Source organism: Natator depressus, chromosome 2 (genome assembly GCF_965152275.1).
Source record: "Natator depressus isolate rNatDep1 chromosome 2, rNatDep2.hap1, whole genome shotgun sequence".
In the NCBI taxonomy this organism is placed as follows: Eukaryota; Metazoa; Chordata; order Testudines; family Cheloniidae; genus Natator; species Natator depressus.
In genome coordinates, this window is record NC_134235.1 from 56,526,816 (window position 1) to 56,541,299 (window position 14,484).

The 14,484-nt window shown below is 41.7% G+C and overlaps 1 protein-coding gene across 1 annotated transcript in view; it reads left to right on the forward strand.

Moving 5' to 3' along the window:
• The first annotated feature begins 1,849 nt into the window (after positions 1 to 1,849).
• TRPA1 (transient receptor potential cation channel subfamily A member 1) overlaps positions 1,850 to 14,484 on the forward strand; it is a 60,446-nt gene continuing 47,811 nt past the window's right edge. Inside the window, exons 1-6 of the mRNA XM_074943052.1 lie at positions 1,850 to 2,035; positions 3,809 to 3,971; positions 4,456 to 4,631; positions 9,253 to 9,360; positions 10,638 to 10,746; positions 12,264 to 12,409. Of these exons, the coding sequence (XP_074799153.1) occupies positions 1,919 to 2,035; positions 3,809 to 3,971; positions 4,456 to 4,631; positions 9,253 to 9,360; positions 10,638 to 10,746; positions 12,264 to 12,409 (819 nt within the window). The 5' untranslated portion in view covers positions 1,850 to 1,918. The remainder of the gene's footprint in view (positions 2,036 to 3,808; positions 3,972 to 4,455; positions 4,632 to 9,252; positions 9,361 to 10,637; positions 10,747 to 12,263; positions 12,410 to 14,484) is intronic.

Sequence of the window (14,484 nt, forward strand, 5' to 3'; positions counted from 1 at the left end):
CACAATTGTTAATACAACAAAAGGGCGAGGAGTCTCTGGGTGCTGTTTCTGTTGTTAGAGTATTGCTTTGAGTCTCTGTGAATTGCTTTGAGAACAGACTCTGTCTTAGAATGTACTAACACAATTAGCAGCTTGCAAGTTTCACACATAGAGGGAGAGAAACAGTACCAAAACCCAAGAGACCTCTTAATTAGTAATACCCTGGAATTTAAACTATGGGGAATCAAACTCATTTGTGATTTTAATACAGAACTTCTTTAATATGATCCAACATAGGATTATAGTTCATGATATTAAATGTATATAGAATTATAACTATTTATACAGTGGTGCAGATATGCATGTAGAGCATAAAAATGCAAGACTAAATTCTGACCCTAGCTAACAGTTTTGAAGTCAGTTTAATCAGCTGCCTATCATGGGGCTAGTTGACCCTATCATACCCTCCTTCACAGCCTTCAGTATAGGCAGCATGTTGAGGCGTGGACAGGGATTAGCCACAACCTCTGGCCAATCCCCAGCTTCTGGAATGACCCAGGGGGATCAGAGGAAGCAAAACGTAAAACAGATCAGCCCAAAGGCTACCTTCTATTTCTGGGAGCCTAGTAGAGCCAGGATTGCCCCCCTTCCCACAGAGTGCCCAGGGCTCAGCATTGCCAGCAGTGCACTATGGCAAAGACAACATTGTTGTAGAATTTTTCTGATTTGAGGATTTGATTCTTTAGCAGTTAGGTTGCAACAATGCATTAAGTTTTTGCATTTTTTTTTCATTTCAGTTAACTGCACTGGAGTTTTTTCATTTAATATTATACTTAGTGCATGATCCAGAGCTCTATAAATACCTCATACTTGTTGATATGCTGGAAATCCTAAAGCACTCAAGAAATGAATTTACTAGTTAATACCCTAATTAATTTACAACTGTGTAACCATACTGACATCACTATGGTTATATTTTTGTAACTGGTGCCCCAGAAAACACTTAAAGATTTGATTTAAAGATTATGAACATTTTCATAATTTCATTCTGAGTGATCATAATAATACACAATTTTACTGGGGCTAAAATTGGGATTTCAAGATGGGGCTGTTCAGGTCCCTCAGTGTCAGTAGGGAAATCTTGCTTGATCTGAAGGAAATATCAAAATTTGACATTTCAAACGTTTTCAAAGCTTTTGCTGGCGAGTTGAGTAAATTTGGGTTTTCCTTGTTCTTTTGACTCAGAGCTTGTCCAGTTATTTGATCAACAAGAACACCAGGGCAATTTTGAAGGTTTTCATGCTAAAATAAGCTGTTCCACCTTGCATGCGGCTGGGAGAGCCTTTATCCAGACATGAAGGAGAGCCCTGTGTGGCTCAAAAGCTTGCCTCTCTCACCAACAGAAGTTGGTCCCATGTACCTCACCCACCTGGCCCCTCTAGGACTGGCAGCTGTGAATCTCCCTCTCACAGGCCCCTGGGGGGCGCAAAATTCACCCCCTTCCTTCCCTCACCGAACGCTCTCCTCGCCCCCTCAGCGCAGTGCTTCGCTCCTGGCCGGCAGGGGAAAGACCCCGGGCTCAGCCTCCCTGGCGCAGCTCGGGAAAAGGTTCCCTGAGTCGTGCCGGCCGGGGCTGCCGGCTGGTGGAAAGGCGGCGGGCAAGGGCTGGTCTCCTTGGCCAGGCGGGGAGACGTTTCCTGAGTGCCCCCAGCGCTTCGCGTCCCTAGAGCCTCTTCCCGCTGCGGGTCCCCCAGCCTTGTCGGGCTCCCGGCGGGGGCCGCCCGTGGGGGAGCTGAGGTGCGCGGCATGAGGCGTGTCCCTAGCCGGCCGCGCTCCGCGCCCTGCCGCAGGCGCCTCCCCCCCCGACCCCCGCCGGCACGGGACTCACTCGCTGCTCTCGCTCCCTTCCAGGTGGCTGGGGCGGGCGGCGGACAGAGCCATGAAGCGCGCCCTGCTGAGGATGTTCCAGCCGCGGGACAAGGCGGCGTGCGGCTCCTACGAGGGGGTCGTGTGCGAGGCCGATGCCGCCTCCCTCGCCTCGCAGGACGTCTTTAAGGTCGGTGCGGCGAGAAGCGGGGCAGACGGGCTGGCGAATGGGGCAAGGACGGGGCTGGGCAGGCGCTGAGGGCGCGGGGAAGGTTCTGCCGGGGGAGCGGGGTCTAAGGGGGGAAGATGGGGGGCTGAGTTGTCTAAGGTGTGGGGGAGGGGATGGGAGAGGCTGGAGGCAGCAGAGGGCGTGGGGCGGGAGGAGGCTTGGAAGGGTCAATGTCAGCAACCCTCTGTTTCCCCCTACACCCACTAACGCCCCCGCGCCCCCACACACTGTATTTCCACGGATAACAGTCCAAATGCACAGCCCCCGGGGGGGGGGGGGAGGAGAAGGAAGGAAAATGCCGCTTGAGAACTTGCCTGCAGTGATGGTGCAGCCCTGTTGGTCCTCAGATGTTCGCTACTGTGATATTGGGTATCCCTAGATTATTATTAGCTATTATGACATGAAGAAGAGTTGTGTGTGGCTTGAAGGCTGGTCTCTCTCACCCACAGAATTTGGCCCAATACAAGACGTTGCCTCACCCACCTTGTGTCCCTTGAGAACTTACCAGAGTTTGATCTAAGGTTACTTGGTATATTCGGGGATGGGATATTGACAATTTAGATGTTAATGGTACGAAAGCTTTAACGTTTTGAATCTCAGTGTTTACTCTCATTAAGTAATGATTTTCTGACCGCTTCTATTGTCTGACATGCATCTGCATAATTTCCTGCAGCTGTGAACATTTTAATGGATTTTTTTCTCCAAAGCAGTCCAGAATCCTGAGGGCACAAGCCCCCTCTCTTTGAACTGTGACTTGGAGGCGCAGCCCCGAATCATTCTCAATCTCAGTGTAAAGTTCTGTTCAGGGAAAGGGTCAAGATTGTTTATTTTCCTTCATCGTTAACCTCTTCCCCTCCTGGACACAGGGGAACAGAATAGAGGCTGGTGGGTGGGAAGATCTTTGACTTTATGCAGAAGGGAAAACAGCTGAGTCTAGATTACTTACATTTTTGTTAATTTCTTTTTGCTGCTTGTCTTGAGTTTGATTTTGCACTCATTGAAGTCAATGGGAGTTTTGCCATTGACTTCAGTGGAGCAGGATTTGATTCCTTCAGCATGGAGTTGTGCAGTTGGTGAGCTATGGAGGTTTCTGAATATAACAACTGCAAAGAGCACATACTCATTTCAGTATTTGAATACAGCTATTTAAATGCATTATCAGGCTGTAAGACAGGAGCAATAATATGAAAAATATACGCAATTCACGTGGTACTTTCTGATTCTTATTCTTTGCCATTCTTTTTAGCAAAAGGGAAAATTAGAAGAAGTTGGAGTAAGGATGTTGAATTACACTTATACTTTTAAATATTGTATTTCATGTTTGGATTGGTGTGAAAGTGTCTGTTTTTTTAATTTTCTGTTGCCAGCTGGTTTATATATTTGGTTGATCCATGTAGTTTGTCTTTGATATATTGAAAGCTCAAATCAATTATAAGATTTTATATGATAAATCAATGAAAAAGTTGAACATTTTCAGAAATAACTGCTTTTACTTTTAGAAATTAATTGAATGGTAAGGCCAGGAACAAATCACACATTTATTTGTCACATAATGAAAAACGTGTGCAAGGTCCTAAGTAAAAGTAATATATGTAGTCCAACTGCTTTTGAAACTGATAGGCAAACAAGACAGAGAGAAATTTTATTCTGATCTACTTTTTAGCATATGATGTTACTAAAGTCTTGTTTACTGGAAAAAATAAAGCAATTTACAATATTTGCACCCAAAATTAGGTGATTTCAGATGGAAGTGCTTGCAGATTACGGAGTTTAATTAAGAAAAATCGTTCTGGGCTTAGCAAATTGGATGAACTGAAGGCCACTCCATTGCATCATGCTGCAGGAGGAGGTCACATAGAATTAATGGAGATGATTTTAGATGATTCTTCCAATGAAGGTAATACATTATTAAATTATCTTCTGTATCATTAAATAAAAATAGTTTAAATAAAAGCATTCATTACTTCAATGGTGTAGATTGGTGTTCGGATTTATTACTGCCATCTTCACAGAGGAATCATGATTTTCTTAACATTGTTTTGGTATCTTTGTTACATGTTCATCCTTGCTCTCCTCTGTTGTTGTATGATGACATTTTTAATGTAATATTACCTCTCAATAATAACATTGTGGATTCAGCATAGGACGTAATTAATTAATTGTAATTCATTTATAATGTAACTGGCACCTTAGTAATAGCAGCAAGAGTCTTTCACGGTTGATGATTTATTTAAACAAACCTACAAACAAACCCCGTGACAGAGAACCTCTACTGAAAATATATTTCACAGGAAAATCAGTTGTCTATTAACTGCATCAGAACATTTGCCAGCTACATGTTTATTGTAGTATGTACTTTGTTTTTTTACCTTTTGACCTAGCGCTAAATGTGATGGACTCCTCTGGAAACACCCCATTGCACTGGGCCACAAAAAAAAACCAGGTTGAAAGTGTTAAATTACTTCTCAGCAGAGGCGCTAACCCAAACATTCTAAACTCCAGTATGATGGCACCTCTTCATCTAGCTGTGCAGTGCCTTCACAATGAAATAGTTAAGGTAAGATTATAGTCCAAGTAAATATACATGCATAAAGGGCTCAAGAGCCACCTGGGCACACAATTTCACTAGTTATATGCAAAATTCCAAGTGTACAAATTCACACACAAGAAGCTTACACCCACTGAAAATATAGCCCTTTAAGTTCTTCAAATGGCAGGTACTCACAAAAGAGATAAACTGTACTCAAAAGTTGCTAAGCAAAAGTGACTTACCAACAAAGTTATCCATTAAGATTTGTTCTGACCATGGTTTTTAGTAAGAAAACTTGGTTTTTAGTAAACAAAACATTTTATAACCATGTTGAAAACAATTTCAATACAAATATTGATAAAGCTGAAATTAAGCAAATTAAGCAAATGGGACTGTTCCAAATCCTGTGAAACAGAAACAACTTTCAGAGTAGTAGCCGTGTTAGCCTGTATCCGCAAAAAGAAAAGGAGTACTTGTGGCACCTTAGAGACTAACAAATTTATCTGAGCATAAGCTTTCATAGCATGTCATTATGCAAGGCACTGAATTTAGCCGTATGGAGTGGAAATCTATCAACTTCATGAAAAAACTCGTACAGATACAGACAGACATCATCTTCCTTTCTAAATGCAAACAGATGGACATCATACCAAAAGGGCTGAAGGTAAAAAATCCATTACAATCTACATACCACACAGACTATGCTGACAGATTGTGCCACACAGTCCCAAAGAAACTGCAGAACCACCTGATCAGCATCCAATATAGCAAACAGGGAAAGATTAAGAATGAGCTCTCAAAACTGGATACTCTCATAAAAAACCAACCCTCCACACAAACTTCCTTGTGGCTGGACTTTACAAAAACTAGACAAGCCATGTACAACACACACTTTGCTTCTCTACAAAAGAAAAAGGACACTAAACTATCTAAACTACTACATGCCACAAGGGGCCACAACAGTGGTTCCCTTAACCCACCCAGCAATATTGTTAATCTATCCAACTATACTCTTAGGACAGATTCTTCTGCTGGGCTATCTTGGAGCCTCTCCTTCTGCCTCTCCACCCCCACGAACATGATACAGTTCTGTGGTGACCTAGAATCCTATTTTCGATGTCTCTGACTCAAGGAATATTTCCAACACACCTCTGAACAGCATACTAACCCACAGAGATCTTCCTACCAACACTACAAAAAGGATTCTGGGTGGACTCCTCTTGAAGGTCGAAACAACAGACTGGACTTCTACATAGAGTGCTTCCGCCGACGTGCATGGGCTGAAATTGTGGAAAACAGCATCGCTTGCCCCATAACCGTGCAGAACACAATGCCATCCACAGCCTCAGAAACAACTATGACATCATAATCAAAAAGGCTGACAAAGGAGGTGCTGTTGTCATCATGAATAGGTTGGAATATGAACAAGAGACTGCTAGGTAGCTCTCCAACACCACATTCTACAATCCATTACCCTCTGATCCCACTGAGGGTTACCAAAAGAAACTACACCATCTGCTCAAGAAACTCCCTGAAAAAGCACAAGAACAAATCTGCACAGACACACCCCTAGAACCCCGAGCAGGGGTATTCTATCTGCTACCCAAAATCCATAAACCTGGAAATCCTGGACGCCCCATCATCTCAGGCATTGGCACCCTGACAGCAGGATTGTCTGGCTATGTAGACTCCCTTCCCAGGCCCTACTCTACCAGCACTCCTAGCTATCTTCGAGACACCACGGACTTCCTGAGGAAACTACAATCCATCGGTGATCTTCCTGAAAACACCATCCTGGCCACTATGGATGTAGAAGCCCTCTACACCAACATTCCACACAAAGATGGACTACAAGCCGTCAGGAACAGTATCCCCAATAATGTCACGGCAAACCTGGTGGCTGAACTTTGTGACTTTGTCCTCCCCCATAACTATTGCACATTTGGGGACAATGTATACCTTCAAATCAGTGGCACTGCTATGGGTACCTGCATGGCCCCACAGTATGCCAACATTTTTATGGCTGACTTAGAACAGTGCTTCCTCAGCTCTCGTCCCCTAATGCCCCTACTCTCCTTGCGCTACATTGATGATATCTTCATCATCTGGACCCATGGAAAAGAATTCCTTAAGGAATTCCACCATGATTTCAACAATTTCCATCCCACCATCAACCTCAGCCTGGGCCAGTCCACACAAGAGATCCACTTCCTGGACACTACAGTGCTAATAAGCGATGGTCACATAAACACCACCCTATACTGGAAACCTACTGACTGCTATACTTACCTACATGCCTCCAGCTTTCATCCAGACCACATCAAATATCCATTGTCTACAGCCAAGCTCTACGATACAACCACATTTGCTCCAACCCCTCAGACAGAGACAAACGCCTACAAGATCTCTATCAAGCATTCTTACAACTACAATACCCACCTGCTGAAGTGAAGAAACATATTGACAGAGCCAGAAAAGTACCCAGAAGTCACCTACTACAGGACAGGCCCAACAAAGAAAATAACAGAACGCCACTAGCCATCACCTTCAGCCCCCAACTAAAACCACTCCAGCGCATCATCAAGGATCTACAACCTATCCTGAAGGATGACCCATCACTCTCACAGATCTTGGGAGAAGGCCAGTCCTTGCTTACAGACAGCCCCCCAACCTGAAGCAATTACCAGCAATCACACACCACAGAACAAAACCACTAACCCAGGAACCTATCCTTGCAACAAAGCCCGTTGCCAACTGTTTCCACATATCTATTCAGGGGACACCATCATAGGGCCTAATCACATCAGCCACACTATCAGAGGATCGTTCACCTGCACATCTACCAATGTGATATGTGCCCGCAATGCCCCTCTGCCATGTACATTGGTCAAACTGGACAGTCTCTACATAAAAGAATCAATGGACACAAATCAGACGTCAAGAATTATAACATTCAAAAATCAGTCGGAGAACACTTCAATCTCTCTTGTCACTCGATTACAGACCTAAAAGTCGCAATTCTTCAACAAAAAAACTTCAAAAACAGACTCCAACGAGAGACTGCTGAATTGGAATAATTTGCAAACTGGACACCATTACATTAGGCTTGAATAAAGACTGGGAGTGGATGTGTCATTACACAAAGTAAAACTATTTCCCCCCCTACTGTTCCTCACACGTTCTTATCAAGCTGGAAATGGCCCACCTTGATTATCACTACAAAAGGGTTTTTTTATTCTTTCCTGCTGGTAATAGCTCACCGTTCCTGATCACTCTTGTTACATGTTCTCTGTGTATATAAAATCTCCCCACTGTATTTTCCACTGCATGCATCCAATGAAGTGAGCTGTAGCTCATGAAAGCTTACACTCAAATAAATTTGTTAGTCTCTAAGAAGCCACAAGTACTCCTTTTCTTTTTGCAGAAACAACTTTGAAATTTTTAGCAAAACTATTTCCCCATTTTTTGACGAGGCATATGTTGTGTAAGTAGAATTCTGGAAGTTACTAGCTCATGCATTTGTTATGACATCACCAGAAAAGAACTTTTCTAAATTGAATCCAAACTCTTCCAATAGTTTTCTCAAACACGAAAAGGAAGAAAACACGACTGTGGTCCATAATGTAACTAAAGTTCTGTAAGATGTCAGAGATTCCCCTAAACAGCTGCCAAAACCTCCAGCTTCCTCCTCACAATTTTGCACATATGCATTGTCTGTTAAAAATAAATGTGGAACACGGAATTTGAAAATTAAATTCTGGATATGGGCCTAAATTCACCTTCAAGACTCTGCACAAGTCTGCTCATGCTTACATATATGCTCTCATGTCTTCCCCCGCACTTTCCTCTATTTAACCTAACTCTCCCTTTGTTTCCCTTTCCAAAAGCTAGTAATATGCCAAATTCTCCAGTGCCGACAAGGCATATGGGAGCTATTTGAAAGGGAAATAAAGTAAAGTTTATTTAGCAAGAGAAAACACAGAGAAATATAGATAATATCTAGAGACATTTAATTTTTCTCAGATCTCCCAGAATCCATTACTTCTTAGACCTGTTCTGGTAACTTTGTTAGATATCCAGACAGCAGTAGAAATTCAGTGGTATATAGTTCAGTGCCAGTGTAAACACAGGGCAAAACTGAATCAGAACTTGACCCAAAATAGTATCGCTAGTGTGTAGTCACTTTACTGTTGGTGCTTACAGCAGTATTGTCCCACTAGTTCAATTACTAGTGACTCTCTACTGTAAACATAAGCTTTGTTTCCCTGGCCTACTCTCACCTGTATCTTCTTGCACTGTTGTACATATATCTGGAACTCCTTTCCTCTCCTTCCATTACTCTGCATGCTGTTGGTGCTCCTTAAATAGAACACTAATAATAAGAAATGATGCATGATAAGCAATTAAATTAGTGCAAAATTTTAAAGGTTCTCTTTTGTGATTATTAGCCACGATGGGCAAGAATGGTGTCCCTACCCTCTGTTTGCCAGAAGCTGGGAATGGGTGATGGGGTGGATCATTTGATGATTACCTATTCTGTTCATCCCTTCTGAAGCACCTGGTTTTGGCCACTGTTGGAAGACAGGATAATGGGCTAGATGGACCATTGGTCTGACCCAGTATGGCCGTTCTTATGTTTACTTTCTAGGTGTTGGTCCAACACAGCAGTACAGATGTTAATCTGGAAGGAGAAACTGGCAACACACCTATAATAGTAGCATGTTACAAAGAAAATCCTGAGGCACTGACGCTTCTGGTACGTAGAATTATTTGATTTCCCCTAATGTTCTTCCACTTATCTTAATACAATGTGTTGTCTGTTTTTCTACTTTGTATAGCTCTGCTTAACTGAAGAAGTGTAAGCATAAATTAAAGCCCCAGTACGGCAAGTTGCATGTGCCTGAGTGGAGCCCCGTTTACTTCAATGGCCTCTTATAATACTGCAAATAAGTGTGTCACATCGTTGTGCTCTCATATAGTTCCATTACATGTGAGGGTGCATCTATTTGCAAAATTGGTGTCTTAAGCTAGAAAAAAGACATTTTAGCATCTTGCATGAGGTATATTTTTTTTATTTTTTCTGAAATGCAGTGTGTTTTATCTGCCAGCATATGCCTGTCTTTCCTTGGGAATCTTTTAAATCTCTTTGTACCTACAGCAGCACTATGAAAAAATGTGTTAACAAGATTCTTGAGTGCATTATGTTAAAACAATGCCCATTCCTGAGAAAAATAGCTTGTCCTGGCCAAGCTGGAAGAAAGAGAAGAGGCAATGGATGTAGTTTAATTAGGCTGCAACTTTATTCACTTAAAATATCTGGGAATACCCAGCAATAAATCATACAGTGTGGGTCATCATTATTTCCTTAATTGTTTTCTCCTATTTGGGAGAACTGCTGTCTGCCCTCCCCCTTCCCAACCTGGTCCCAGTCTCTCGCTGGGACCCCAGCACCATTGAATGACGGTTATGGGGGACTGGAAAAAGGGGATTAGGGGTTGTCTCCCCACTGTACCAGACAGTAGGAGCCCCAGCCCCATTTTCCCAGCTTCCTTGGGGGTGTCTTCCCCTAAATCCCTTTCCAAATCGAGTTTATCGGGGAACTGTATTCCCTCTGTACCTTGTGCCTGCACTGGACAGCTGCTACACCTACTATCTACTAAGTTTCCCCACTGGGTCCCCAGTCTGCTGTGAGAGAGGTGAAAAAACTCACCCCACTTTGGTCCAGTATATTTAAAAAAACCCAGGAAACCCCAAATGAAATGTGATTTTGGAAATGTGAATTTTAGAAAACCGTTGGGTAAACTTCAAGCATGCTCCTTGAGGAATTATACTTCATTGTTTATTGGATTTATATATATAAGTCTAGCCTGCTATTCTGTTTTTTTTTTTTTCAAATAAATCATGTATTTTAAAGATCATCAAAACATAGAATAGACACAGACATTACAAGTGAGAAAGTACATCTATGATAACGTGTTATTTGGTCATAATTTGCAGCATGCCATTTAACTATATGTGGATGCTATTTTTCAGCTTGAAAATGGAGGAAATTTATGTAAATCAAACAAAACTGGATGTATGCCTGTCCATTCAGCTGCCTTTTCAGGTGCAAAAGCATGTATGGAAATTATTTTAAAAAAAGGTAAATAAATGTTCCAAATCTCTTTTGTTTCATCCTTATTAGTTATAGGGTACTATAAATGAGTAGCCTCCTCCCAGCTGCACTCTTGTGGCCTCAAGGCAGCCCTTCAATTGTCCCCTCGCCTCATTTTCCCTTCTGAGTCCCCAGTATCTCCATGGAGGCTTATCTTCTAATCCACACACAGTTCATTAATAAAACATAGTGCAAATAGTCCACAGTAAAAGTTCCAAAACATAGTCCATATCACCCCAGTACAAGTAGTCCTTAAAAAGCACATTATCCTTTTGGCCACTGACATAACACCGACCACATTCTGGCATCTTCCTCTGTACGTGGACTCTTTGTCAGTCCTCTGTTCCTCAGCTATGACAGCTACTCCAGGCCTTCCTTTTGGGGAGCAACCCCGCTCTCCTCATGGAAACTCCCAAAGCCTCTCTTCTGGGAGTATCCTCCTTTCGTTATTTCTCTGGATCCAGCTCTCCAGCAAGGAGATATCAGCTGGTAAGCCCCTCTGCTGCTGCCCCTTCCTTCAGCCTTTTCTGGCTGTTGGCTCTGGCTTAGAGCCAGGAGGAATCTTAGAGCCTGCTCCTCCTCCTCCTATTATTACTACCTTTAGCCCTCTCCAGCCCTGGCTTTCTGACTTGAGGATGCCAGCCAGCCAGCAAACCCTTCTTGCTGCTCTCCTGCCTTCAGACTTCTCCCAGGGACTGTCTTCTCTCTATGGCAGCTTTCTCTCTCCCTTCTCCTGTCTGACTCACCCAGCTCTGACATTTAACTGACCTTTTATAGGCCCCCAGGTGCTGCCCCATCCTCTTAATTGGCCCAACTGGGAGCACCTAGACTGGGACAGGAGAACTGAACCCAGTTTCATTTAATGGGCCATCTATCCTGTTACAGGTGTGTCTATAGTTGAGCTGGGAGGCTTGTGTAGATGTACATCCATGAGTTCTGCTTGTGCTAGTGCCTAAAAAAGTAATGTGTCCATGGTGGCACAGGCGGTGGCTCAGGGTAGCCACCTGAGTACGTACCCAGGGGTCAGGTGGGATTATACTTGCGGCAGCTAGCCCATGTGGCCGCCTGTCCTGCTGAGACACACTGCCATTTTTAGACACTAGCTTGAGCAGAGCTAATGCGGGTAAGTCTAAGCGAGCTGGGAATCACGTCTCCCAATTCAAATATAGACATACCTGTAGTGACACTTAGTGTGTATTTAGTACTTTGCTTCTCAAAGGGCTGTGCAAACAAAGGTTTTGATCCTGCAAACATTTACACACTATAACTCTCTACAAGTTCAACGAGCATGCTCCAATGAGTAAAGTTACAGATATGACTAAGTGCTTGTACAACGAGGGCCATAACTCATATGCTCAGTGCATTCACAGAACTCCATGAGTGTTAACAGGAGTTACATATTGGTATTTAGGGGGAAAATATATCCCTATATTTGTTTGTTTTTTAAATCTTGATTTCTTGTGTTATCTTTATTTAATACGTTTGTATTTTATTTTCTTTCTCAGGTGAAGAGTTAGGTCATTCTACTGAAAGTCACATCAATTTTACCAATAATGGAAAGTGCAGTCCTCTCCATCTGGCAGTTCAGAGTGGAGACTTGGAAATGATTAAAATGTGCATCGAATTTGGAGCACAGATTGATCTGAAACAGGTAATATAATATAATACAATACATAATCCCCTTCGTTTTCAGTTTAAACTAATTTTACCGAAAAAATCACAGGTTTTACAGAAAGTAATGTTCATTTTTTTCCGATTTTCACCCTATTTTTGTATTATTCAAATATATAAAGATAACTTGTTTTATTAGAAAAATACAATGTCTTGCATGAGATATATGTATTACGATAAAACATGAGTCTGTGTGTATATGAAAAGCTGCCTGTTGAAGTCAGGCTATGTTTTAGTCTAGAAGATAAGCACAATAAACAAACAGGCAAGCATGCAAGCTCTGAAGTGCGTGCGCATCTGAACCTACTGATGAATCTCACACCCATCGCATGCACGTTTCAAGCTGTTAGCAGATAACAGTTTAAAGATTTGACATCCTAAAATGGGAAGATAATGAAAATCTGTATCAGAATAAGTTTCAGAACATAAGGAAGTATTTGAAAGTTTAAAAAAAACAAAAACAGGAGAAAAGGATTAAATTGAGTGTATGCACTGCAAATGATGTGGCCCAATTATTTAATGTAAACATTTATAGGCTAATAGTTCTAAGTCTACAAGAGTAAACTGTTTATTCAAATGAAAAGTTTTATTTGGGGATTAGAGATATATTGTTTTCTTAAACTCAGAGGTGGCATTGTGTTTTGAGTTCTGTTTTAGTTCTGCAGCAAACCACATTGAATTCCATTCATCAAAGCATTAATCTACTGAATACTTTTTTCCCATCCTTCAGTCCACTGAAATAAACCTCAATATTTACCCACATAATCTACGTTTCTTCCACCGATTTTCATCTGTTTTTGTTGTTGTAGTAATAAACACTGATAAATTCCTGGTAAAGATTAAATAAAAACAAAAAATGAAGGGCCCTAATGATATACTTGTATCTGTTAGAAATACTTTAAGTAGATTTTTTCCCTTACAAACTGTATCCTGAAAAGTTTTACACAGAGAAATAATGCAATTCCAAAGATAGTTAAGGGAAATTAAGAGGAATAAGGAAATGAGAAAAAAATAAGGTTTCAGGTGAAATTTGTAAATAAATGGAGAATCAGAGATAGAGAAAGACAAGAAGACTTTTCCAGATGGCAGGAACTGCAGAAGAGAAAACCCTCCCTCCAACACTGATTAGATTAGTGGTGTCATCCAGGAGAGTAGAATGAGAAAAGGTTCCTGAGGGAGATTGTAGCAAATCCAAAGACAAGAAAACTCCTACAAACAAAGCATGAAATCCTGGCTCCGTTGAAGTCAATGGCAAAATTCTTGTTGGCTTAAATGGAGCCAGTATTTCACCACAAGAGAAGGTAGTTGTGAACTTGATTCTGAAATAAACGTTGCAATAGCAGAGCTGTTTGAAGGTAATGTGGTTGTGCAAGTGAGAAGATGGGGAGCAACATGCTGAAGTCAGGAGAAATCCTCAGCTGGCTAAGGCAGTTTTAAGTCCTCTTTGTAGCAGATGAAGCAATGTCAGAAGCTGCTCCTCAATTCTGAAAGCCAATTGTAAGAAACACTGTGAAATGTGAGGATAGGCTTGAAAGCAAAAATATTACTGGCATGTATTTGTGTTCTGAAGTGCACTTCCAGTTATACAGTTCTTAACATCACTTTGCTGGAAGTTGGGACATTTAAAACAATGTATTTCTGTTATAAAAGCTAAATGAAATGCATATGGTATTTACAAACAGTTATTTCAGGGGGAAACTTTGCAGAAAAGGCCTGCAGTGACAAAAGGAACGTTGAATGCTCTAGGAGAACAAATTATTGACCAGACCCTGTTTGTTTTTCTCATGCAAGCTATCTTATTGACTTCCACAGGACTCCTTGTGTGAGTAAGGACTATTAGTAAGGATATGGTGGATCAAGCAACATTTACTCACCTAAAGACTGTAGTACTTTTTATATCTAAAAAGTCAAATTCTGCTCACCACGCTCTGACCACTAGTCTGATTGTAATAAGTAGGACCTAGGTAACAAGTGTTGTATTAACAGTCTTATGTTTTTCATTCAGTTTTTTAGCAAATACATATTAGATTACTTGTGTGAGTGAATTCTACTCAT